The following is a 27467-nucleotide window of genomic DNA, read 5'->3' as shown; positions in this document are numbered from 1 at the left end:
AAAAGGCCGCTCGGGGGCTACTGTACACCATGCTGGCCATTCGGAACCAGAGGCCTGCTGGGGAATCACAAGTGCCAACTACCACTTGAGGGACCAGGTTGCAGGTTGATGTCCCCCCTCCCCTGGACCATCTCCCAGATATATATATATTCCAAAGTCAGCAAATCATTGTGTAAATTGATAGTTCTGGGCTCTTGTTCAAATGTAAATCTCCTTGTGTAGTTTACCAACTGCTCAGATATTTCCGTGAGAAAAGGAAAACAAGGACACAGATCACCAAGTAGATAGCTGGCGGGGATGGAGGTGGTCAAAGACAAGTCACTTCTTACTTTATGATCCTGCCATGAGCTACCTCTGACCCAGCGCCATGTGATGGCACCAGTTCATGTTCCAGCCTACTTCCCCCTCTTAACTAGAACACCAGGCAAAAGAATTCCTCAAAAACGTCTTTCAAAAAGAAACAAAAAGGATCTAACCAGCAGAGCTCAAAATCAGCGAGCACACAAAAAGCTGATGACATTCTAGGGGAAGAAACAGCTGGTGAACATCTGCTAAGAGAGAGAACATTAAACTCAAGTGTATAAACAGAGTTAACTCCAAATCAACTATAGTTCTGGTTTTGATGGATAAATTCCACAGTATAGTGTGCTCTCTTCAGTTCAGAAGTTTGCAAAAAAAAAAAAAAAGGTAACTCAATTCAACAAGAATTTATCAAGTGCTGACTATGCACATGGTCTTATACCAAGTGTTCTTGGTCAAAGCTTAATACATGGAGACCAACCTCTGAAGTGATACTTATGAGCTATGTGGCCTGTAGCAAGTTACTTAACCTCTCTGAGCCTTAGCTGCTCAATAAGAGATAGGTTAAAAGAGAACCTATTTCATCGATAGTTATGAGCTACTGTATAAGAAGTACATAGAAGAGTGTATTTGTAACACATCATAAACAGTAAGTGATGGCTGTTACTATTAACAGGAAGTATTGAGGTGGTCCCAGGGGTCAGACTTTTATGGAAATCTTGACTCTATCACTTATTAGAAATGTGACCTTACAAGTAACCTCTGAGACTGAGTTTTCTCATCTGTAAAATGGGGACAAAACAACAGGACCTTGGGACTTCCCTGGTGGTGCAGTGGTTAAGACTCCACCTGCCAATGCAGGGGACACGGGTTCGAGCCCTGGTCTGGGAAGATCCCACATGCCGCAGAGCAACTAAGCCCGTGCGCCACAACTACTGGGCCTGCGCTCTAGAACCCGCAAGCCACAACTACTGAGCCCGTGTGCCACAACTACTGAAGGCCGTGCGCCTAGAGCCCGTGCTCTGCAACAAGAGAAGCCACCACAATGAGAAGCCCATGCACCGCAACGAAGAGTAGCCCCCGCTCGCCGCAACTAGGGAAAGCCTGTGCACAGCAACGAAGACCCAACGCAGCCAAAAATAAATAAGTAAATAAATAAATTTATTAAAAAAAAAAACAAAACAGGACCTAGATCCTTGGGGTTATTGTGAGGACCAAATGAGACAATTAAAATAAAGTGCTTTTTAAAATAGCTAATACATAGTAATTGCTTAATATATGTTAGCTGGTATTAGTAGCAGGAGCAGCACAAAGTAAACACCACCTAACTCCTCCCTACAGGAGCTTATATTTCTTGGTAGAGATCATGGGTAACTAGCAGGACATAATTCAGTACCAAGTGAGTAATGCAAGCAGCACGTGTCTCAGGATTTCAGACAGAAGAGAACAGTAAAGGCTGGAATAGTCAAGCATATTCGGCTTTCTGATAACTCACTTGGTTGCAAATTCAAGCCTCACCCCCTCCCCACTTGGAAGCCCTTTGCCTTTTCCTTTGTGGCATTATCTGGGGACTCCGGTTTCTGGTACGAATAATGATTATTCTATTTCAGCAAACGCCTTCATTTGCAAATGTCCAGAAGAGGTCTGCTCAGCTGTGGACCTGGTCACTCCCTCTTGGAGTTACAGCCTGTTAATGCTGGCTTATTTTAGTAAATAAAATAATTTAGTTTTTGAAACTCCCATGATGAGCTAAAGCAAGTGGACCAAGGAATCTGCCCACATGTGAGATTCAGGACTCCTTTAAAAACCACTATAATACACTTGGTTTCTAACCTCTAAAACTCAAATGCACACAGGGCCCAGGCAGGTGGCACACAAATGAGTGGGGCGGTCCCCATGGTCCTAAGGCGCCACCTTATGGCAACTACACTGTCAGGTACCACAGTTTTAAATCTGGGTAAAAAATTCAAATTTAATATACAAGCAAACAAAACCCCACTTTGTTTGTGGTCCAAACAAAAATGTTTGAGGCCCGAGTTCATGTCCTCTGCTGTAAGGCGTAACAATGCGACTGAGGCCCTGAGGTTATGCCACATCCTGTTATGCCCAGTGCCCCACAGTGACCTCTAATTAGCATGTTTTGTATTAGATTACAAATAGCGTAAATGTACATAATCCAAAAAATACTGACTACTCAGTACTGACTACTTTAGTTGCCACAAACTCCAAGAAAACTGAATGGCTGTACTGGAGCCTCCAAGTATCTACATAATCTGACCCCAGCCTCATGCTCAGACATCTCTTCCTACTATATTTTGGTCACACCAGTCTCCTTTTTCTCACACACGCCAAGTTCATTCCTGCCTCAGAGTCTTTGTACATGCTGCCCCCTCCGCCCCCAGATCGTCAAATGGCTAGCTCCTACGCATCGTTCTGGTCTCATCTCAAGTGTCATCATTACGCATGACTACCCTACCTAATACTCCCTCAGGACTTCCCATCACCCCCATTTAATTTTCTGCATAACATTCATTCTCTAAAATTAGCTTGCTCATTTACACACTTGTTTTCTAGTAGGTAAGCTTCGTGGGAAAAAAATTCTTTTCGTCAGGTGTCATGTGCACATAAAATAGTGCCTGGCACATGGTAGGCACGTAATAAAAAATGTTTGAACAAATGAATTAATGAATGGCTGGAATCTTGCAGCCAATGCTACCATAAACTGTCAAACCTTTCACCATACTCTATTTCAGAGAAGTTTCATCATCATCATCATCATCATCATCATCATCATCACCATCATCATCACCATCATCATCAGATGACAAATCTAAGAGCTACATTTCATTGATATTTCAATTTATTACACTGTAAGAAATTCAAGTGAAAGAAAAATATCCAAATAACAACAACTATCAAAAAAAAACTTACGTAGAAAATATCATGTGTCTCAGCTTGGCTGTTATTGACTTCTACTTCATAAGATAAGCATCTGCTATAAAAATTCTGTGGATTCTTCCACTGCACGTATAAGTCACCATTTTGGAAGGAGAGATTTTTAATATGTGGAGGATCAGGTTTCACTGATAGAAATAGAAGAATACAAATTAGCTTCCAGAGTTTATTTTGATGAGATACACATATGGGTAGAGACAACGAAGGTCACAAAGTAAATCAAAACAGGGCTGATGCTTTTAATGGCCTTATATGATCAGACATACAGTTCTAGAATTTCTGATTAGCCACGATTAATATAGGGAGCTTATTTTAAACTGCCTAGTAAATGTATCTACGGAACATCTTTGGGGTGTCTGCCAGATGACACGAACTCTGATCTGCATCTGGTTAGGACATGGCTGGGGTATACTCAGGACATCTAGCTGCAACAAGGAGGGTAAAGAAAAGAAGTGCTTAGGTCCAGATATGCCTCTACGTGATGGGTACCGAGGAACAGCAGGTACAAGCGGTTTCCCCAGGCGACACTCACTTATGCCAATCAAAGACCACAATTAAAACATTAGCATAGTTTTCCGTGGGACAACTAAGCCTGCACGCTGCGACTACAGAGCCCACGTGCTCTAGAGCCCGAGTGTCACAACAAATGAGCCCACGTGCCGCAACTAAGACCCAACGCAGCCAATAAATAAATAAATATTAAAAATAAAAAAACAGCATAATTTTGTCATATGCTACAACATGGATGAAACTTGAGGACATTACGCTAAATGAAATAAGTCCATCACAAAAGGACCAATACTGTATGATTCCAGTCATATGAGGTACCTAAAGTAGTCAGTCATAGAAACAGAAAGTAGGAAGGTGATTACCAGGGGCTGGGGGAGGGAGGAGGGGGACGGGGGGAGGGGGAATTAGTGTTTCATGGACATGGAGTTTCAGTATAACAAGATGAGAAAGTTCTAGAGATCTGTTGCACAACAATGTGAATATACTCAACACTACTGAACTGTACACCTGAAAATGGTTAAGATGGTATATTTAATGTTATATAATTATAACCACAATTTAAAAGAAAGTAAAAAAAAAAAATTAGCCTAATCAATTTAGTTTTTCAGGAGTCAACTATGCTTAAGACCGAGCAACAAAAGAGAATGGATAATTAACATAAAACAACTTGACAACGTCATCTTCTAGCTGAGAAGGATCTCCCTTTATTTTATTTTTTTAATTAATTAATTTATTTATTTATTTATCTTTGGCTGCATTGGGTCTTCCTTGCTGTGCGTGGGCTTCCTCTAGTTGCGGCGAGCGGGGGCTACTCTTCATTGCGGTGCGTGGGCTTCTCATTGCGGTGGCTTCTCTTGTTGCAGAGCACAGGCTCTAGGCGTGCGGGCTTCAGTAGTTGTGGCACGTGGGCTCAGTAGTTGTGGCTTGCAGGCTCTAGAGCGCAGTCTTGGTAGTTGTGGCTCACGGGTTTAGTTGCCCCGTGGCATGTGGGATCTTCCCGGACCAGGGCTCGAACCCGTGTCCCCTGCATTGGCAGGCAGATTCTTAACCACTGCGCCACCAGGGAAGCCCAGGATCTCCCTTTATATCACCACTAATCTCTAGGAAGAAGAGCAGCAAAATGAGCTTTAAAAGGTCCAACAAGGACGATCTGCCAAGCCGGGGGGCGGCGGGGGGGGCAGAGAAGGGCTTTGCTTCAGATGATCCTATTTGGCAAGTTTGCACACACCCCCCGCATCCCAACCCCCTGGCCCGGCCTACAACCTAAGCTGCCCTGCGTGCACTACTAGAATTCATTTCCATGGCTATCTGAAGCGGCGGTAAACAGTGTTCTACTCATAGACTTGGAAACCTCTGTCAATTCATGATTATTTGCCTATAAATTTTCTGTGTACCACTTAGCCAGAATCTGAGCTCTCTGTTGGGATATCACAACAAATAAATAAACATGATGCTTATACTACTCTGCTATAGAGATTTACAAAATGCTTTTATACAGCTCACATCATTTGGACCTTACAACAATCCTCTGAGGTCAAGAGGAACTGTGTACCCGCTTTTACAGATGAGGAAGCACTTAGAGTGTATATGCCTTGTCCAAAGTGAAGAAGCTAGGACCTTAAGCAGGTCTCTTAAGTTTTTAAGTTGAGGACTCTTTCTAGTGGGCTGAAACTCGGCTGCACTGGTTGTCCTGATTGATCAGTGCCTGGGTCACCCAGAATGTTAGACAGTTTGAATATCACCCCTGATCACTCCGCCTCCAGTCTAAGCTTTTTTTAACTAAGAGGCAGATTATCCAGGAACTATATTAAGTCACATTTATTCTGCAGCATCATCCTCTGGAGTGTAAGTAAAAGAGAACAGATCTTGAGTCAGAGAGCCCAGGTTCTAATCTCGGTTCTGCAACTGACTACTTGCTCTAAGGCTCAGTGTACTCATAAGTAAACAAGGATAAAGCATGTGGCATGTGTGCTCAATAAATATGAGAATTTCCAAGCTTGCTTCTTTAAAAAGGAGCAAAGAAATATATACATAAATATAGTCCCTTTTTTTCTGGGAAGATCTTCAAACCAAAAATCATCATTTTTTATTATTTCTATTGATGTTCAAAAAAAATAACACTTTTATCCACACTGTCTTAGAGGACTTCTAAAACGTACCATGAGAAGTTAAAGGCACTATATTGAAGGATGGTCTGATTTTTCCTGCATTGTCCTTGACCATTACTTGGACACTGTGTTGTTCAAAACTGGAATCCTTCACCTTAGTCAGAGCAAAGGAACAACCAATGTGTTGACCTTCTCTATAGATGTCTTCACACTGAAGAATTTTTCCTAGGCTGCTGTGCCTGCAAGATAAGACAACCTTCTGCATTATTTTTAACCAGATATTCAAGAAACAAAGGTAGAAGTTTATTTGTTTGGTTGTTTTTAAATGACTGAAGATGTCCATGAAAAGCCATATTTGCAAACTGGCAGGGTAGCATTTTTTTAAAGCGCTATTTTATAATGTGGCTCCATTTCATACTCTAGGAAGACGTGAATGATCCTTTTTCATGAATTGGTACTTTCAATAGTTATAGAAACTAGAAGGGTCCTGACTCTTTTTCCTCTTCTGTGTGGGAGATGGTATGAGGCCAGGATGAGGAATTTTATGCTCCCTGAAAATGCCTCATCTGCTCAATCCCATGGTTCTCCTCTGGTCCCTCTGCCTGCTCCTTCCTTGTTTTCTTGGCTTGCTCCTCTCCTTTCTCCTATTCTCAGAGGATTCACATCTGGTCCTCAGCCCGCTTATATCCCTCTCTATTTCTTACTCCCTCATCCACTCAGCCGTTTATCACTTCCACCCCTTGACTAGAATTTCTGCACTGAGGAGTCCTAATCCTGACTTCTCGCCTTGGAGCTAGTCCCAGATTTCTAACTGCTCCACTTGAGTGTTCCACTCACCTCAAATTCAACAGCCAAAACAGATGCCCCCTCTTCCCTGCCAAACTGCCTTTTCTTCTAACCATCCCAGTTTCCATCAGTCAGAACTCAGTTTCTCTGGGCTCCTCGATTGGAGCCTTTGAAATCACCTCTCCTTACTTTCCCTATATTCTATCACCAAATTTTGTTACTTCTTCCTTTGCAAAGCTTCTGGGATTCTCTCCTATGATATTCCCCTCACCCTGTTTCATGTCCTAATCACTTGAGGCTTCATGGCTTCTCCAGACTGACCTCTCTGACTTTATTAGCGTCCTCCAACCAGTGCCAGATCAATGTTCCAGAACACAATAGCTTTCTCAGTGTCTTACTCCACTGTGTGGCTCTAAATGCTGGTATCTTCTTTCCCATTTCAAAAAACCTCTACATATACCTTTCCCCAATGATCATCTAGCACAGCGCAGGGAGACAATGTGCTCATTACACTTTTTTGTCTAGGCTATCAAAGGACTCTGTTTTATAGTAACTGGCAGAAGACACAGAGTCAAGCCTTACATTATCAGTCACAAGGGGAGGAGTGCAAAGGTTCTGCAGAAAAGGAAGACAATTTAGAAAATGAACTAAGAGTAAAGAGTCCCAAACCCTTCACCTGTTTACTTCAGAATCATCTGTGCTCATTTTAAAATTTCAGATTCCTCAAACCCTCTCCCAGAGAACACTACTTAGAAGGTTTTGTCCAGGGCCTAGGAATAAGCATTTTGACAGCAATTCTCCAGGGGATTGTGCTGCAAAATCCAGTCTTATAAAACTCAGATCTTTCCCATAAATACAGTCAATTGATCTTTGACAAAGGAGCAAAGGCAAGACATTGGAGCAAAGATAGTCTCTTCAACAAATGGTGCTGGAACAACTGGACATCCACATGCAAAAAAAATGAATCTAGTCACAGACCTTACACTATTCACAAAACAAAACTCACAATGGATCACAGACCTAAATGTAAAATGCAAAACTATAAACCTCCTAGGAGATAACACAGGAGAAAAGCTAGACAACCTTGGGTATGGTGATGACTTTTTAGATATAACATCAAAGGCATGATCTTTAAAAGAAATAATTGATAAGCTGAATTCCATTAAAATTAAAAACTTCTGCAAAAGATAATACCAAGTGAATAAGGAAACAAGGCACACACTGGGAGAAGATATTTGCAAAAGACACATCTGATAAAGGACTGTTATCCAAAATATACAAAGAACTCTTAAAACTCAACAATAAAACATACAACCCAACTAAAAAATGGGTCAAAGATCTTCACAGACACTCCACCAAAGAAGATATATGGATGGCAAATAAGCATATGAAAAGATGTTCCACATCATATGTCATCAGAGAAATGCAAATTAAAGCAACAAGATACCACTACACACCAATTAGAATGCCCATAATCCAGAACACCAACAACACCAAATGCTGACGAGGATGTGGAGCAGCAGGAACTCTCATTCACTGCTGGTGGGAATACAAAATGGTACAGCCACTTTGGAAGGCAGTTTGGCAGTTTCTTACAAAACTAAACATATTCTTACCATATGATCAGCAATCGTGCTCTTTGGTATTTACCTAAAGGAGTTGAAAATTTATGTGCACATGAAAACCTGCATACAAATGTTTAAAGCAGCTTTATTCATCATTGCCAAAGCTTGGAAGCAACCAAGATGTCCTTCAGTAGGCAAATGGATAAATAAACTGTGGTATATCCAGACAACAAAATATTATTTAGCCTTAAAAAGAAATGAGTTATCAAGCTCTGAAAAAACATAGAGGAACCTTAAATGCATATTACTAAGTGAAAGAAGCCAATCTGAAAATGCTACATACTGTATGATTCCAACTATACAACATCCTGGAAAAAGTGAAACCATGGAGAATAAAAAAATCAGTGGTTGCCAGGGGTTGGGGTAGGGGAGAGGTGAATTGGTGGAACACAGAAGATTTTTAGGGCAATGAAAATACTCTGTATGATATTATAATGATGGACATATGTCATACATTTGTCCAAACCCATGAATGTAGAACACCAAGAGTGAGCCCTAATGTAAACTATGGACTTTGGGTGATTATGATGTATCGATGTAGCTTCATCAATTGTAACAAATGTACTATTGGTGGGGAATGTCGATAACAGGGGAGGCTATTAATTGTGGGGGCAGTGGGTATATGGAAAATCTCTGTACCTTCCTCTCACTTTTGTTGTAAACCTAGAGCTGTTCTAAATAATGTCGTTTTTGAAAAAGAAAACAAAAATTCAGATCTAATGCATTTAGTTCTTCAAAAGCTGTGCAAAGAAATGCTTCAATATAGAAAGTGACCTTGTCCCTTAAGAGATAGTACATAAGATTTTTCTTGTGGTTGTAGGCCCCTGTGGTTCATGAATGAAACAGTTTTTTAAAAGCTTAGTTACAGCCATGACTAGTTTTTAGATCAGACAGGTATGAAATGTTTTCCACCCACAGCCAAAAATAAAAAACTGAAGAAACTTATGATATTATTTTTACATAACTGAAGAAAACTATGTAGAAAGTAAAATTTTTTTCAATAATGAAAGGAACTCCTCTAATGGGTAACCTTTGAGATTCCTTTTCCATTTTTGTACCCTGAGTATTTCATATATGCTCATGGACCCCAGATATGAAATTTTAAAAAAATTTTGTTGTTCTTTAGAAAAAAAATAGCGAAAGGAAAAATATCGGTTTTGAATGGACAACTTTCGAAATTTTGTGAAAGATTAGATGATAACCTAAGATAGGAGGCATTCAAGTGCTTCCTGTTAAAAATCAAACACTGGAATCCACAGAATCATACTGTAGACATAAGGAGGAAATGGACAAATTAAAGACTATTTCCCCACTCTGAAGATGATTAATATGGTAAGAAATTCCCGAAAATTCATTGGCATGGCTAGTCTGTAGCTATTAAGGTCAGGCTCCCTTCAGTGCCAGACTATCCCTGCAGGACTGCAAGTCATTGCCCCGGGGCTTCAAAATGACTCCGCCTTTTCTGACTGGTGATTAGGGAAACAGTCTCCAGCAGTTTGTTTGACAAGATTTAAACTGGTACCTAAACCAATTCTGAGTGCTTGATTATGAATGAGCCACGTGTCTTTCTTTTGTTGTTTTGATTGGAAAGGATCTCTCTAGGGGAGAGCAGGGAGGAAGGGGTATGGGTTAGGCGCTAATTATGCGAGGTTGGGCAAGAGGCCAGCTATGTGTACTGGCTACATCTGCAAGGGAGTGGGGATGAATAATAAAAAACAATATAGCCACCATGTATTGCATGCTTACTCTATAAATGTTAGCAGTTAGGCACAACTCCCAACACTCTTCATCTAACAGCCCTCACATCCTTAAGAAGTAGCACTATTATTACTACCCCCATTTTACAGATTACAAAACTGAGGCTCAGAGAGAAGTGACTTGCCCCAAATCACACTGCTAGTAAGAAAGAGAGCCAGGATTTGAACCCAGGCAGTGTGGCTCCAGAAACAAATAAGCTACGGGGTAGTAAGGGCAAAAGATACAGAATTTATACCAGTACTGTCCAACAACGTTTTCTGGGATTATGGAAACGTCTGAGATCCATGCTGTCTGATACAGGAGCCACTAGCCATATGTGAAATTGGCTACTAAGACTGAGCAACTGAAGTTTTAATTCGATTTAATTTTAATTAATTTAAATTAAAACGTAAACAGTCATGTGTGACTAGTGGCCCTTGTATTGGCCAGCACAGGTCTATGTTACAGTAAGAGTCCATCCACGCTGATGACCAACTCTGGGAACATGTATGACAAGAAGTGGTATTACTGATGCCTGCCCCCCCCACCCCAGGTGCCAGCGAACCCCCACTCTCTGAGGATGGCTTCTTGCACCACCTCCCATGGTTGTAGATTATCCCCTGCACCAAGGCATGAACTAAGGGCTGAAAGCCAGCCCGAGCACCATCTGCTGTCAGCTTTGGCAAGACGCTGCATCAGCCCAGAACGCTTCAGCCCAGAGGAAGAAGAATGCCTTTCTACTTGGTCGGGCCAGTTTTTTGTAATTTATTCATCAAGAGGGGATACTGGAGAGAAAGCTTCAAGAAGGCGGAGGAGTAAGCCGTGGAGATCACCTTCCTCCCCACAAATACATCAGAAGTACATCTACATGTGGAACAACTCCTACAGAACACCTACTGAACGCTGGCAGAAGACCTCAGACTTCCCAAAAGGCAAGAAACTCCCCACGTACCTGGGTAGGGCAAAAGAAAAAAAAACAGAGACAAAAGAATAGGGATGGGACCTGCACTTCTGGGAGGGAGCTGTGAAGGAGGAAAGGTTTCCACACACTAGGAAGCCCCTTCACTGGCGGAGATGGCGGGTGGGCAGGGGGGAAGCTTCGGAGCCATGGAGGAGAGCGCAGCAACAGGGGTGCGGAGGGCAAAGCAGAGAGGTTCCCGCACAGAGGATCGGTGCCAACCAGCACTCACCAGGCCGAGAGGCTTGTCTGCTCACCCGCCGGGGCGGGTGGGGGCTGGGAACTGAGGCTCGGGCTTTGGAGGTCAGACCACAGGGAGAGGACTGGGGTTGGCTGCGTGAACACAGCCTGAAGGGGGCTAGTGCACCACAGCTAGCCAGGAGGGAGTCCGTGAAAAAGTCTGGAACTGCCTAAGAGGCAAGAGACCATTGTTTTGGGGTGCGCGAGGAGAGGGGATTCAGAGCACCGCCTAAATGAGCTCCAGAGACAGCGCGAGCCGCGGCTATCAGCGCGGACCCCAGAGACGGGCATGAGATGCTAAGGCTGCTGCTGCAGCCACCAAGAAGCCTGTGTGCAAGCACAGGTCACTCTCCATACCTCCCCTCCCGGAAGCCTGTGCAGCCCGCCACTGCCAGGGTCCCATGATCCAGGGACAACTTCCCTGTGAGATCACGTGGCATACCCCAGGCTGGTGCAATGTCACGCCGGCCTCTGCCGCTGCAGGCACGCCCTGCATCCGTACCCCTCCCTCTCCCCGGCCTGAGTGAGCCAGAGCCCCCGAATCAGCTGCTCCTTTAGCCCCATCCTGTGTGAGCGAAGAACAGATGCCCTCAGGCGACCTACATGCAGCGGCGGGTCCAAATCCAAAGCTGAACCCCAGGAGCTGTGCGAATAAAGAAGAAAAAGGGAAATCTCTCCCAGCAGCCTCAGGAGCAGTGGATTAAGTCTCCACAATCAACTTGATGCACCCTGCATCTGTGGAATACCTGAATAGACAGCAAATCATCCCAAAATTGAGGCGGTGGACTCTGGGAGCAACTGTAGACTAGGGGTTTGCTACCTGCATCTAATTTGTTTCAGGTTTTATGTTTATCTTACTTTAGTATTTAGAGCTTATTATCATTGGTAGATTTGTTTATTGATTTGGTTGCTCTCTTCCTTTTTTTTACAATATATATATTTTTTTCCTTTTTCTCCTTTTGTGGGTGTCTGTTTGTATGCTTCTTTGTGTGATTTTGTCTGTATAGCTTTGCTTTTACCATTTGTCCTAGGGTTCTGTCTGTCCATTTTTTTTTTTGTATAGTTTTTCACACTTCTTATCATTGGTGGATTTGTTTCTTGGTTTGGTTGCTCTCTTCTCTCTTTCTTTCTTCTTTTTATTACTTGTATATTTTTAATAATATATTTTAAATTTTTTATTTCAATAACTTTATTTTATTTTATTTTTCTTTCTTTCTTTTTCTCCCTTTTCTTCTGAGCCGTGTGGCTGACAGGGTCTTGGTGCTCCGGCCGGGTATCAGGCCTGTGCCTCTGAGGTGGGAGAGCCAAGTTCAGGACATTGGTCCACCAGAAACCTCCCGGCCCCACGTTATATCAAATGGCAAAAGCTCTCCCAGAGACCTCCATCTCAACGCTAAGACCCAGCTCCACCCAATGACCAGCAAGCTACAGTGCTGGACACCCTATGCCAAACAACCAGCAAGACAGGAACACAGCCACACCCATTAGCACAGAGGCTGCCTAAAATCATAATAAGGTCACAGACATCCCAAAACACACCACCGGATGTGGTCCTGCTCTCACCAGAAAGACAAGATCCAGTCTCATCCACCAGAACCTAGGCACCAGTCCCCTCCACCAGGAAGCCTACACAACCCACTGAACCAACCTCACCCACTGCGGGCAGACACCAAAAACAATGGGAACTACGAACCTGCAGCCTGTGAAAAGGAGACCCCAAACACAGTAAGTTAAGCAAAATGAGAAGACAGAGAAATACACAGCAGATGAAGGAGCAAGGTAAAAATCCACCAGACCAAACAAATGAAGAGGAAATAGGCAGTCTACCTGAAAAACAATTCAAAGTAATGATAGTAAAGATGATCCAAAATCTTGGAAATATAATAGAGAAAATACAAGAAACATTTAACAAGGACCTAGAAGAACTAAAGAACAAACAAACAATGATGAACAACACAATAAATGAAATTAAAAATTATCTAGAAGGAATCAATAGCAGAATAACTGAGGCAGAAGAACAGATAAGTGACCTGGAAGACAAAATAGTGGAAATAACTACCGCAGAGCAGAATAAAGAAAAAAGAATGAAAAGAATTGAGGACAGTCTCAGAGATTTCTGGGACAACATTAAACACACCAACATTCGAATTATAAGGGTCCCAGAAGAACAAGAGAAAAAAAAAGGGACTGAGACAATATTTGAAGAGATTATAGTTGAAAACTTCCCTAATATGGGAAGGGAAATACTCAGTCAAGTTCAGGAAGCACAGAGAGTCCCATACAGGATAAATCCAAGGAGAAACACGCCAAGACACATATTAATCAAACTATCAAAAATTAAATACAAAGAAAAAATATTAAAAGCAGCAAAGGAAAAACAACGAATAACATACAAGGGAATCCCCATAAGGTTAACAGCTGATCTTTCAGGAGAAACTCTGCAAGCCAGAAGGGAGTGGCAGGACATATTTAAAGTGATGAAAGAGAAAAACCTACAACCAAGATTACTCTACCCACCAAGGATCTCATTCAGATTTGACAGAGAAATTAAAACCTTTACAGACAAGCAAAAGCTAAGAGAATTCAGCACCAACAAACCAGCTTTACAACAAATGCTAAAGGAACTTCTCTAGGCAGGAAACACAAGAGAAGGAAAACACCTACAATAACAAACCCAAAACATTTAAGAAAACGGTAATAGGAACACACATATCGATAACTACCTTAAATTTAAATGGATTAAATGATCCAAGCAAAGGACACAGACTGCCTGAATGAATACAAAAACAAGACCTGTACATATGCTGTCTACAGGAGACCCACTTCAGACCTAGGGACATATACAGACTGCCTGAATGGATACAAAAACAAGACCTGTACATATGCTGTCTACAGGAGACCCACTTCAGACCTAGGGACATATACAGACTGAAAGTGAGGGGATGGAAAAAGATATTCCATGCAAATGGAAATCAAAAGAAAGTTGGAGTAGCAATTCTCATATCAGAGAAAATAGACTTTATTTTCACCATTGAGTATGACAAATACAACTATAAGAGACAAAGAAGGACATTACAGAATGATCAAGAGATCAATCCAAGAAGAACATATAACAATTGTAAATATTTATGCACCCAACATAGGAGCACCTCAATACATAAGGCAAATGCTAACAGACATAAAAGGGGAAATCGACAGTAACACAATCATAGTAGGGGACTTTAACACCCCACTTTCACCAATGGACAGATCATCCAAAATGAAAATAAATAAGGAAACACAAGCTTTAAATGATACATTAAACAAGATGGACTTAATTGACATTTATAGGACATTCCATCCAAAAACAACAGAATACACTTTCTTCTCAAGTGCTCATGGAACATTCTCCAGGATAGATCATATCTTGGGTGACAAATCAAGCCTTAGTAAATTTAAGACAACTGAAATTGTATCAAGTATCTTTTCTGACCATAATGCTATGAGACTAGATATCAATTACAGGAAAAAAAATCTGTGAAAAATACAAACACATGAATGCTAAACAATACACTACTAAATAACCAAGAGGTCACTGAAGAAATCAAAGAGGAAATCAAAAAATACCTAGAAACAAATGACAATGAAAACACGACGACCCAAAACCTATGGGATACAGCAAAAGCAGTTCTAAGAGGGACGTTTATAACAATACAATCCTACCTCAAGAAACAAGAAATATCTCAAATGAACAACCTAACGTTAGACCTAAAGCAATTAGAGAAAGAAGAACAAAAAAACCCCCAAGTTAGCAGAAGGAAAGAAACCATAAATATCAGATCAGAAATAAATGAAAAAGAAATGAAGGAAACGATAGCAAAGATCAATAAAACTAAAAGCTGGTGCTTTGAGAAGATAAACAAAATTGATAAACCATTAGCCAGACTCATCAAGAAGAAAAAGGGAGAAATCTCAAATCAATACAATTTGAAATGAAAAAGGTAAAGTAACAACTGACACAGCAGAAATACAAAGGATCATGAGAGATTACTACAAGCAACTATATGCCAATAAAATGCACAACCTGGAAGAAATGGACAAATTCTTAGAAAAGCACAACCTTCTGAGAGTGAACCAGGAAGAAATAGAAAATATAAACAGACCAATCACAAGTAATGAAATTGAAACTGTGATTAAAAATCTTCCAACAAACAAAAGTCCAGGACCAGATGGCTTCACAAGCAAATTCTAACAAGCATTTAGAGAAGAGCTAACACCTATCCTTTTCAAAATCTTCCAAAATATAGCAGAGGGAGGAACACTCCCAAACTCATTCTACAAGGCCACCATTACCCTGATACCAAAACCAGACAAAGATGTCACAAAGAAAGAAAACTACAGGCCAATATCACTGATGAACACAGATGCAAAAATCCTCAACAAAATACTAGCAAACAGAATCCAACAGCACATTAAAAGGATCATACACCATGATCAAGTGGGGTTTATCCCAGGGATGCAAGGATTCTTCAATATACGCAAATCAATCAACGTGATACACCATATTAACAAACTGAAGGAGAAAAACCATATGATCATCTCAATAGATGCAGAAAAAGCTTTTGACAAAATTCAACACCCATTTATGATAAAAACTCTCCAGAAAGTAGGCACAGAGGGAACTTACCTCAACATAATAAAGGCCATATATGACAAACCTACAGGCAACATCATACTCAATGGTGAAAAACTGAAACCATTTCCACTAAGCTCAGGAACAAGACAAGACTGCCCACTCTCACCACTATTATTCAACATAGTTTTGGAAGTTTTAGTCACAGCAAACAGAGAAGAAAAAAAAATAAAAGGAATCCAAATTGGAAAAGAAGAAGTAAAAGTGTCACTGTTTGCAGATGACAGATACTATACATAGAGAATCCCAAAGATGTTACCAGAAAACTACTAGAGCTAATCAATGAATCTGGTAAAGTAGCAGGATACAAAATTAATGCACAGAAATCTCTTGCATTCCTATACACTAATGATGAAAAATCTGAAAGAGAAATTAAGGAAACACTCTCATTTACCATGGCAACAAGAAGAATAAAATATGTAGGAATAAACCTACCTAGGGAGACAAAAGACCTGTATGCAGAAAACTATAAGACACTGATGAAAGAAATTAAAGATGATACAAACAGATTCAGAGATATACCATGTTCTTGGATTAGAAGAATCAACACTGTGAAAATGACTATACTGCCCAAAGCAATCTACAGATTCAATGCAACCCCTATCAAACTACCAATGGCATTTTTCACAGAACTAGAACAAAAAATTTTACAATTTGTATGGAAACACAAAGGACCCTGAAGAGCCAAAGCAATCTTGAGGGAGAAAGACGGAGCTGGAGGAATCAGGCTCCCTGACTTCAGACTATACTACAAAGCTACAGTCATCAAGATAGTATGGTACTGGCACAAAAACAGAAATAATAGATCAATGGAACAGGATAGAAAGCCCAGAGATAAATGCACACACATAGGGTCACCTTATCTTGCATAAAGGAGGCAAGAATATATAATGGAGAAAAGACAGCCTCTTCAATAAGTGGTGCTGGGAAAACTGGACAGCTACATGTAAAAGAATGAAATTAGAACACTCCCTAACACCATACACAAAAAATAAACTCAAAATGGATTAAAGACCTAAATGTAAGGCCAGACACTATAAAACTCTTAGAGGAAAACACAGGCAGAACACTGTATGACATAAATCACAGCAAGATCCTTTTTGACCCACCTCCTAGAGAAATGGAAATAAAAACAAAAATAAACAAATGGGACCTAATGAAGCTTAAAAGCTTTTGCACAGCAAAGGAAACCATAAACAAGATGAAAAGACAACCTTCAGAATGGGAGAAAATATTTGCAAATGAAGTAACTGACAAAGGATTAATCTCCAAAATTTCCAAGCAACGCATGCAGCTCAATATCAAAAAAACAAACAACCCAATCCAAAAATGGGCAGAAGACCTAAATAGACATTTCTCCAAAGAAGATATAGATTGCCAATAAACACATGAAAGAATGCTCAACATCACTAATCATTAGAGAAATGCAAATCAAAACCACAATGAGGTATCACCTCACACCAGTCAGAATGGCCATCATCAAAAAGTCTACAGAAAATAAATGCTGGAGAGCGTGTGGAGAAAAGGGAACCCTCTTGCACTGTTGGTGGGAATGTAAATTGATACAGCCACTATGGAGAACAGTATGGAGGTTCCTCAAAAAACGAAAAATAGAACTAATATATGACCCAGCAATCCCACTACTGGGCATATACCCTGAGAAAACCATAATTCAAGAAGAGTCATGTACCACAGTGTTCATTGCAGCTCTATTTACAATAGCCAGGACATGGAAGCAACTTAAGTGTCCATCGACAGATGAATGGATAAAGAAGATGTGGCACATATATACAATGGAATATTACTCAGCCATAAAAATAAACGAAATTGAGTTATTTGTAATGAGGTGGATGGACCTAGAGACTGTCATACAGAGTGAAGTAAGCAGAAAGAGAAAAACAAATACTGTATGCTAACACATATATATGGAATCTTAAAAAAAAAAAGGTTCTGAAGAACCTAGGGGCAAGACAGGAATAAATATGCAGATGTAGAGAATGGACTTGAGAACACGGGGAGGGGGAAGAGTAAGCTGGGACGAAGTGAGAGAGTGGCATGGACTTATATACACTACCAAATGTAAAATAGATAGCTAGTGGGAAGCAGCCACATAGCACAGGGAGATCAGCTCGGTGCTCTGTGACGACCTAGAGGGGTGGGATAGGGAGGGTGGGAGGGAGACGCAAGAGGGAGGAGATATGGGGATATATGTATACATATAGCTGATTCATTTTGTTATAAAGCAGAAACTAACACACCATTGTAAAGCAATTATACTCCAATAAAGATGTAAAAAAAAAAAAAAGCCTATAGTAACAGCTTTCTCCAGACTTCACCACAACATAATCAGGGCCAGGCTACTCCTTTTAAGGCTTAGTTCTCGGTCCCTTTCACTAGCAGTTCTTTCGGGAGGCAGATGTACTCAATCCTCCTCTGTTTTTATTCATGAACTATAATGCTCTTGAGTTGTTTATCCCTCCCTTCTAATTCCTCACCCCAGTCCTGAATGTTGTCTAACTTTGGATCCTACCAAACATTCAAAACCTATTTATGGAGCACCTACCATGTATCAGGCACAGGGGGAAACAAGACACAGCCCTTGCTCTCAAGGGAGATGGCAGTCTGGGGAGGGTGACCACTAAGTAAACAGGAAATGCAACACAATGTGCTGAGTATTATGACACAGGAAGGTGCAGGGTACCGTGGTACATGATGACTGGGCACATATCTAGGCTTGAGAGGTCAAGGAAGGCTTTCTGGAAGGGAAGTGATGTCTGAGCTAAGAAGGACAAATAAGGGGCATCCAGGTTTAAGGGCAAGGCTTGGGCTGTGAGGGAACGCAGAGTGCTTCCGCTATTCTGGCTGAACGTTCGGTTTGGCTGCCACTCTTCTGTATGAGTGTTTGAAGAGCGACTTTGAGGAACTGGAAGAAGTTCAGTGTGGGCTGGGAGGTAGGTGCAAGAGGGGTGGGGGTACATGGGGGAGACGAGACTGACGCTACAGAGATGGGCAGGAGCTGGAGCACAAAAGGCTTTGTCGGTCACACTGGTGAGTTTGGACTTTATCCTGCAGCCACCAGGGAGCCACTGAAGGGCTTTAAGTAAAGGAGAAACAACAGGTACCATAAGCGGGCAAGTGAAACTGCAAAACCTCAAGTGAGAATGATCTGTCCTGAGGGGTGGGGGGGACTGAACTGCACAATTTCAGTCTGGCTTCGCCTCCAGTGCTTCTCAATTTGGCCGGGAGCACCTCTGGGGACAGGGGAGGAGAGTGAATGCTAACCCCCCGGCAACTTGGGAGGTTTTTGTTAAAAAATTCATGTGATGTTTTTATACTATAAGCATACTTTTTTTGTACAGAGTGTTCATTCTTGAATAAAGTAAGTTCAATGTTGGCTTGTAGATAATAAAGTATTTGATTTTGATTCAATAAATGTTTCTCAATCCTGAAAAGAAAAATTCATGTGGTTGTTTTGCGTTCTATTGCATGATATAGCCATGAGTGTTTTCATATACCAAAAATACTTTACAGCAAGTCATCAGGCAAAATGGACATTCCAGGACAAGGCCATGTTTATCCTATAGCTTCAGAAGTCTTGGACGAGGCCTTCCACCCCCCACTCTCTCAGAAACAGTCTGATAAACAGGGGGACAAGGACACGTGCAGGGCAGACTGCCAACACTAGATCTCCTGCTTCCCCACATGGAATCACACAGACTAAATGCCCGCCGTCCTCAGACCACTCTTGCCCGGTGCCACCTCCAGCCTCGGAGACTCCTCCCCATCCAGGCAGTCCACCCCCTTCATCAAAGCCTCTCAGCTTCACTCCGCCACCACCCCAAGCTCCACTGTCCCACCCCAAGCTCCACCGTCACTTCCCACAGAGTCTGCCTACACTTCTGGAAGCCTCCATCATGCACTCTTATTTCTATATAGGCAATTGTGCCCAGTGCTGTCTCCTCCACATTTGAAGCTTTAGGAGTGAAGAGACATGTTTCTTATCTCTGCTGCCCATTCAGTGCTTTACCCACAATGTGTGCTAAAGTTTTACTGAATTGAATTGATTAGCCTGGTCCTTTCTTCCTTGTTCTGTTGTTAATAATTCTAGGCTCTAGAGAGGGCAGACAGCAGAAGCAAGAAGAACTACAATCCTGCAGCCTGTGGAACAAAAACCACATTCACAGAAAGATAGACAAGATGAAAAGGCAGAGGGCTATGTACCAGATGAAGGAACAAGATAAAACCCCAGAAAAACAACTAAATGAATTGGAGATAGGCAACCTTCCAGAAAAAGAATTCAGAATGACAGTGAAGATGATCCAGGACCTCGGAATAAGAATGGAGGCAAAGATCGAGAGGATGCAAGAAATGTTTAACAAAGACCTAGAAGAATTAAAGAACAAACAAACAGAGATGAACAATACAATAACTGAAATGAAAACTACACTAGAAGGAATCAAGAGCAGAATAACTGAGGCAGAAGAACGGATAAGTGACCTGGAAGACAGAATGGTGGAACTCACTGCTGTGGAACAGAATAAAGAAAAAAGAATGAAAACAAATGAAGACAGCCTAAGAGACCTCTGGAACAACATTAAACACAACAACATTTGCATTATAGGGGTCCCAGAAGAAGAAGAGAGAGAGAAAGGACCCGAGAAAATATTTGAAGAGAGTCGAAAACTTCCCTAACATGGGAAAGGAAATAGCCACCCAAGTCCAGGAAGCGCAGACAGTCCCATACAGGATAAACCCAAGGAGAAACACGCCGAGACACATAGTAATCAACTTGGTAAAAATTAAAGACAAAGAAAAATTATTGAAAGCAGCAAGGGAAAAACGACAAATAACATACAAGGGAACTCCCATAAGGTTAACAGCTGATTTCTCAGCAGAAACTCTACAAGCCAGAATGGAGTGGCATGATATACTTAAAGTGATGAAAGGGAAGAACCTACAACCAAGATTACTCTACCCAGCAAGGATCTCATTCAGATTTGATGGAGAAATCAAAAGCTTTACAGACAAGCAAAAGCAAAGAGAATTCAGCACCAACAAACCAGCTCTACAACAAATGCTAAAGGAACTTCTCTAAGTGGGAAACACAAGAGAAGAAAAGGACCGACAAAAAGAAACCCAAAACAATTAAGAAAATGGTCAGAGGAACATACATAATTACCTTAAACGTGAATGGATTAAATGCTCCAACCAAAAGACACAGGCTTGCTGAATGGATACAAAAACAAGACCCATATGTATGCTGTCTACAAGACACCCACTTCAGACATAGGGACACATACAGACTGAAAGTGAGGGGATGGAAAAAGATATTCCATGCAAATGGAAATCAAAAGAAAGCCGGAGTAGCAATCCTCATATCAGATAAAATAGACTTTAAAATAAAGAATGTTACAAGAGACAAGGAAGGACACTACATAATGATCAAGGGATCAATCCAAGAATAAGATAGAACAATTATAAATATATATGCACCCAACATAGGAGCACCTCAAAACATAAGGCAACTGCTAACAGCTATAAAAGAGGAAATCGACAGTAACACAATAATAGTGGGGGACTTTAACACCTCACTTACACCAATGCACAGATCATCCAAAATGAAAATAAAAAAAGAAACAGAAGCTTTAAATGACACAATAGACCAGATAGATTTAATTGATATTTATAGGACATGCCATCCAAAAAGAGCAGATTACACTTTCTTCTCAAGTGCGCATGGAACATTCTCCAGGAGAGATCACATCTTGGGTCACAAATCAAGCCTCAGTAAACTTAAGAAAATTGAAATCATACCAAGCATCTTTTCTGATCACAACGCTCTGAGATAAGAAATGAATTACAGGGAAAAAAACGTAAAAGAAACAAACACATGGAAGTTAAACAATACGTTACTAAATAACCAAGAGATCACTGAAGAAATCAAAGAGGAAATCAAAAAATACCTGGAGACAAATGACAATGAAAACACGACAATCCAAAACCTATGGGATGCAGCAAAAGCAGTTCTAAGAGGGAAATTTATAGCTATACAAGCCTACCTCAAGAAACAAGAAAAATCTCAAATAAACAATCTAACGTTACACCTAAAGGAACTAGAGAAAGAAGAACAAACAAACCCCAGAGTTAGCAGAAGGAAAGAAATCATCAAGATCAGAGCAGAAATAAATGAAATAGAAACAAAGAAAACAATAGCAAAGATCAATAAAACTAAAAGCTGGTGCTTGGAGAGGATAAACAAAATTGATAAACCATTAGCAAGACTCATCAAGTAAAAGAGGGAGAGGACTCAAATCAATAAAATTAGAAATGAAAAAGGGTAAGTTACAACAGACACCGCAGAAATACAAAGCATCCTAAGAGACTACTACAAGCAACTCTATGCCAATAAAATGGAAGAAATGGACAAATTCTTAGAAAGGTATAACCTTTCAAGACTGAACCAGGAAGAAATAGAAAATATGAACAGACCAATCACAAGTAATGAAATTGAAACTGTGATTAAAACTCTTCCAACAAACAAAAGTCCAGGACCAGATGGCTTCACAGGTGAATTCTATCAAACATTTAGAGAAGAGCTAACACCCATCCTTCTCAAACTTTTCCAAAATATTGCAGAGGGAAGAACACTCCCAAACTCCTTCTATGAGGCCACCATCACCCTGATACCAAAACCAGAAAAAGATACTACAAAAAAAGAAAATTACAGACCAATATCACTGATGAATATAGACGCAAAAATCCTCAACAAAATACTAGCAAACAGAATCCAACAGCACATTAAAAGGATCATACACCATGATCAAGTGGGATTTATCCCAGGGATGCAAGGATTCTTAAATATACGCAAATCAATCAATGTGATGCATCATATTAACAAATTGAGGAATAAAAACCATATGATCATCTCAATAGATACAGAAAAAGCTTTTGACAAAATTCAACACCCATTTATGATAAAAACTCTACAGAAAGTGGGCATAGAGGGAACCTACCTCAACATAATAAAGGCCATATACGACGAACCCACAGCAAACATCATTCTCAATGGTGAAAAACTGAAAGCATTTCCTCTAAGATCAGGAACAATATAAGGTTGTCCACTCTCACCACTATTATTCTACATAGTTTTGGAAGTCCTAGGCACGGCAATCAGAGAAGAAAAAGAAATAAAAGGAATACAAAGTGGAAAAGAAGAAGCAAAACTGTCACTGTTTGCAGATGACATGATACTATACATAGAGAATCCTAAAGATGCCACCAGAAAACTACTAGAGCTAATCAATGAATTTGGTAAAGTTGCAGGATACAAAATTAATGCACAGAAATCTCTTGCATTCCTATACACTAATGATGAAACATCTGAAAGAGAAATTAAGGAAACACTCCCATTTACCATTGCAACAAAAAGAATAAAATACCTAGGAATAAACCTACCTAAGGAGACAAAAGACCTGTATGCAGAAAACTATAAGACACTGATGAAAGAAATTAAAGATGATACCAACAGATGGAGAGATATACCATGCTCTTGGATTGGAAGAATCAATACTGTGAAAATGACTATACTACCCAAAGCAATCTACAGATTCAATGCAATCCCTATCAAATTACCAATGGCATTTTTTACAGAACTAGAACAAAAAAATCTTAAAATTTGTATGGAGACACAAAAGACCCCGAATAGCCAAAGCAGTCTTGAGGGAAAAGAACGGAGCTGGAGGAATCAGACTCCCTGACTTCAGACTATACTATAAAGCTACAGTAATCAAGACAATATGGTACTGGCACAAAAACAGAAACACAGATCAATGGAACGGGATAGAAAGCTCAGAGATAAACCCACGCACCTATGGTCAACTAATCTATGACAAAGGAGGCAAGGATATACATGGAGAAAAACAGTCTCTTCAATAAGTGGTGCTGGGAAAACTGGACAGCTACATGTAAAAGAATGAAATTAGAACACTCCCTAACACCATACACAAAAATAAACTCAAAATGGATTAGGAACCTAAATGTAAGACCAGACACTATAAAATTCTTAGAAGAAAACACAGGAAGAACACTCTTTGACATAAATCACAGCAAGATCTTTTTCGATCCACCTCCTAGAGTAATGGAAATAAAAACAAATATAAACAAATGGGACCTAATGAAACTTCAAAGCTTTTGCACAGCAAAGGAAACCATAAACAAGACGAAAAGACAACCCTCAGAATGGGAGAAAATATTTGCAAATGAATCAATGGACAAAGGATTAATCTCCAAAATATATAAATAGCTCATGCAGCTCAATATTAAAAAAACAAACAATCCAAGCCAAAAATGGGCAGAAGACCTAAATAGACATTTCTCCAAAGAAGACATACAGCTGGCCAAGAAGCACATGAAAAGCTGCTCAACATCACTAAGTATTAGAGAAATGCAAATCAAAACTACCATGAGGTATCACCGCACACCAGTAAGAATGTGCATCATCAGAAAATCTACAAACAACAAATGCTGGAGAGGGTGTGGAGAAAAGGGAACTCTCTTGCACTGTTGGTGGGAATGTAAATTGATATAGCCACTATGGAGAACAGTATGGAGGTTCCTCAAAAAACTAAAAATAGAATTACTATATGACCCAGCAATCCCACTACTGGGCATATACCCAGAGAAAACCATAATTCAAAAAGACACATGCACCCCAATGTTCATTGCAGCACTATTTACAATAGCCAGGTCATGGAAGCAACCTAAATGCCCATCGACAGACGAATGGATAAAGAAGGTGTGGTACATATATACAATGGAATATTACTCAGCCCTAAAAAGGAATGAAATTGGGTCATTTGTTGAGACGTGGATGGATCTAGAGACTGTCATACAGAGTGAAGTAAGCCAGAAAAAGAAAAACAAATATTGTATATTAACGCATATATGTGGAACCTAGAAAAATGGTACAGATGAACCGGTTTGCAGGGCAGAAATAGAGACACAGATGTAGGGAGCAAACGTATGGACACCAAGGGGGGAAAGCGGCGGGGGGTGGGGAGTGGTGGTGTGATGAATTGGGCGATTGGGATTGACATGTATACACTAATATGTATAAAATCGATGACTAATAAGAACTTGCTGTTTAAAAAAACAAAATAAAATTCAAAAATTAAAAAAAAAATAATTCTAGGCTCTAAAGAAAGGAAATGTTGAAAGATTAATTTAGAAAAGAAAGAACATTTTAACAAATTTTGTAGATATAGTCACAAACATGAAATGTAAGTTATTTTGTGGGGAACTAAACTACTTTTGAACCCTGGGAATGATTTAAGTTTCCTTTTGAGAGGTAGATACCAATCACTCAGACATTGTTGATGGGAATGTAAAACGGTACAGCCACTCTAGAAAATAGTTTGGCAGGTTTTTTATAAAACTAGATATGCAATTACCATATGATCCAGCAATTACACTCTAAGGCATTTATTCCAGGGAACTGAAAAGTGATGTTCACATAAAAACCTGAATATGAATATTTATAGTAGTTTTATTCATACTTGCAAAAAATTGGAAACACTCGAGATATCCTTCAGTGAATAAAAGGTTAAACAAACCAATACATCCATATCATGGAACACTACTCAGCAAGAAAAGGGAATGAACTATTGATACACACAACAGCTTGGATGGATCTCCAGGGTATTATGCAGAGGCTAAAAAAGATAAAGTCAGCCTGAGACAGTTATATGCTGTATGATTCCATTCCAGTTACATTCTTTTTTTTTTTTTTTAATTTATTTTTGGCTGTGTTGGGTCTTCGTTTCTGTGTGAGGGCTTTCTCTAATTGCGGCAAGTGGGGGCCACTCCTCATCGTGGTGCGCGGGCCTCTCACTATCGTGGCCTCTCTTGTTGCGGAGCACAGGCTCCAGACGCGCAGGCTCAGTAGTTGTGGCTCACGGGCCTAGTTGCTCCGTGGCATGTGGGATCTTCCCAGACCAGGGCTCGAACCCGTGTCCCCTGCATTAGCAGGCAGATTCTCAACCACTGCGCCACCAGGGAAGCCCTCCAGTTACATTCTTGAAATGACAGAGGTTAGAGACTTGGGGGAGAGGAGTATGGGGAGAGGGTGTGCAGGAGGGAAGTGGGTGTAGCTATAAAAGGGCAACTCAAGGGATCCTTGTGGTAATGGAGCTATTCTGTATCTACGCATATGATAAAACTGCATAGACCTGCACACGCACGCACACACACACACACACACACCCCCAAATAACTGGACGGAACACCAGTGAAATTTGAATAAGGTCAGTGGACTGTACCAATGTCAATTTTCTGGTTTTGATATTGCACTCTGGTTATAAGAGATGTTACCATTGGAAGAAACTGGGTGAAGGGTAGATGAGATCTCTTTGTATATATTTTTGCAATCTAATTTTGCGGATCTATAATTTTTTTTAACATTTTTGTTGGAGTAGAATTGCTTTACAATGGTGTGTTAGTTTCTGCTTTACAACAAAGTGAATCAGCTATACGTATACATATGTTCCCATATCTCCTCCCTCTTGCATCTCCCTCCCTCCCACCCTCCCTATCCCACCCCTCTAAGTGGTCACAAAGCACCGAGCTGATCTCCCTGTACTATGCAACTGCTTCCCACTAGCTAGCTATTTTACATATGGTAGTGTATATATGTCCATATACACACTACCACTCTCTCACTTTGTCCCAGCTTACCCCTCCCCCTCCCCGTGTCCTCAAGTCCATTCTCTAGTAGGTCTGCGTCTTTATTCCCGTCTTGCCCCTAGGTTCTTCATGACCATTTTTTTTTTTAGATTCCATATATATGTGTTAGCATACAATGGAATATTACTGAGCCATAAAAAGAAACGAAACTGAGCTACTTGTAGTGAGGTGGATGGACCTAGAGTCTGTCATACAGAGTGAAGTAAGTCAGAAAGAGAAAAACAAATACCGTATGCTAACACATATATATATGGAATCTATAATTATTTTTTAAGAGTTTGTTTTTTTTTTAAATGAGACACCAAAAGCAGATGGCATTTTCCAATGAAGCAATGTGTAGAAAAGAATAGGCTATTCCGTTTTTGGGTTTGTTTTAACTAGGTTAGGTGCAAAGGCTCCCAACGCAATCACAGTCAGTCCCTCTCCAGTAAGTCTCCTGTGCATACTCACCAATAGTAGAGAGTATAGTTAGTGTCAGGATTTGTATTCCTTCCAGGGAGCCAAGCGCACTTCATGTAGCTCAGGTTATACCAAATGCATTGTAGCTCAGTAACAGCGGACTCAGGATCGCCTGGAATATGCAGCCAAGAGTTTAGGACCCTTGTCTCCTTGCCCTGCGAGCTGGCCAGTCACTCTAGGGGCTGGGGGATGGCAAGCGTCCTTCCGGCTGCTTCTCCGGAAAGCTAATCCCTAACCTCTCACCCCATTTGACCCAGAAGGCACCCAGGTGGAAGAAAACCCAAATCTAATTTGTTCACAACTTTCTCTCTTTACTATCACTGAGGGACCCTAACTCCTGTATTCCTAACTGGAGAGAGAGTCTGAAGGTCAAATAA

General features: G+C 40.7%; 1 protein-coding gene across 2 annotated transcripts in view; it reads right to left on the bottom strand.

Moving 5' to 3' along the window:
- The window catches only part of IL13RA1 (interleukin 13 receptor subunit alpha 1), a 67210-nt gene that overhangs the window by 25982 nt on the left and 13761 nt on the right, over window positions 1–27467 (bottom strand). For both annotated transcript variants that reach the window (XM_082445570.1, XM_082445571.1), the window contains exons 4-6: window positions 27082–27202; window positions 5925–6112; window positions 3232–3383 (exon numbers count right to left, since the gene is read on the bottom strand). In XM_082445570.1, the coding sequence (XP_082301696.1) occupies window positions 3232–3383; window positions 5925–6112; window positions 27082–27202 (461 nt within the window). The remainder of the gene's footprint in view (window positions 1–3231; window positions 3384–5924; window positions 6113–27081; window positions 27203–27467) is intronic.

The sequence above is a fragment of the Balaenoptera physalus genome, assembly GCF_965194825.1.
Source record: "Balaenoptera physalus genome assembly, chromosome: X".
NCBI lineage: Eukaryota > Metazoa > Chordata > Mammalia > Artiodactyla > Balaenopteridae > Balaenoptera > Balaenoptera physalus.
Note: the sequence above shows the minus strand (reverse complement) of the source record. Positions and strands in the feature narration are given on the sequence as shown.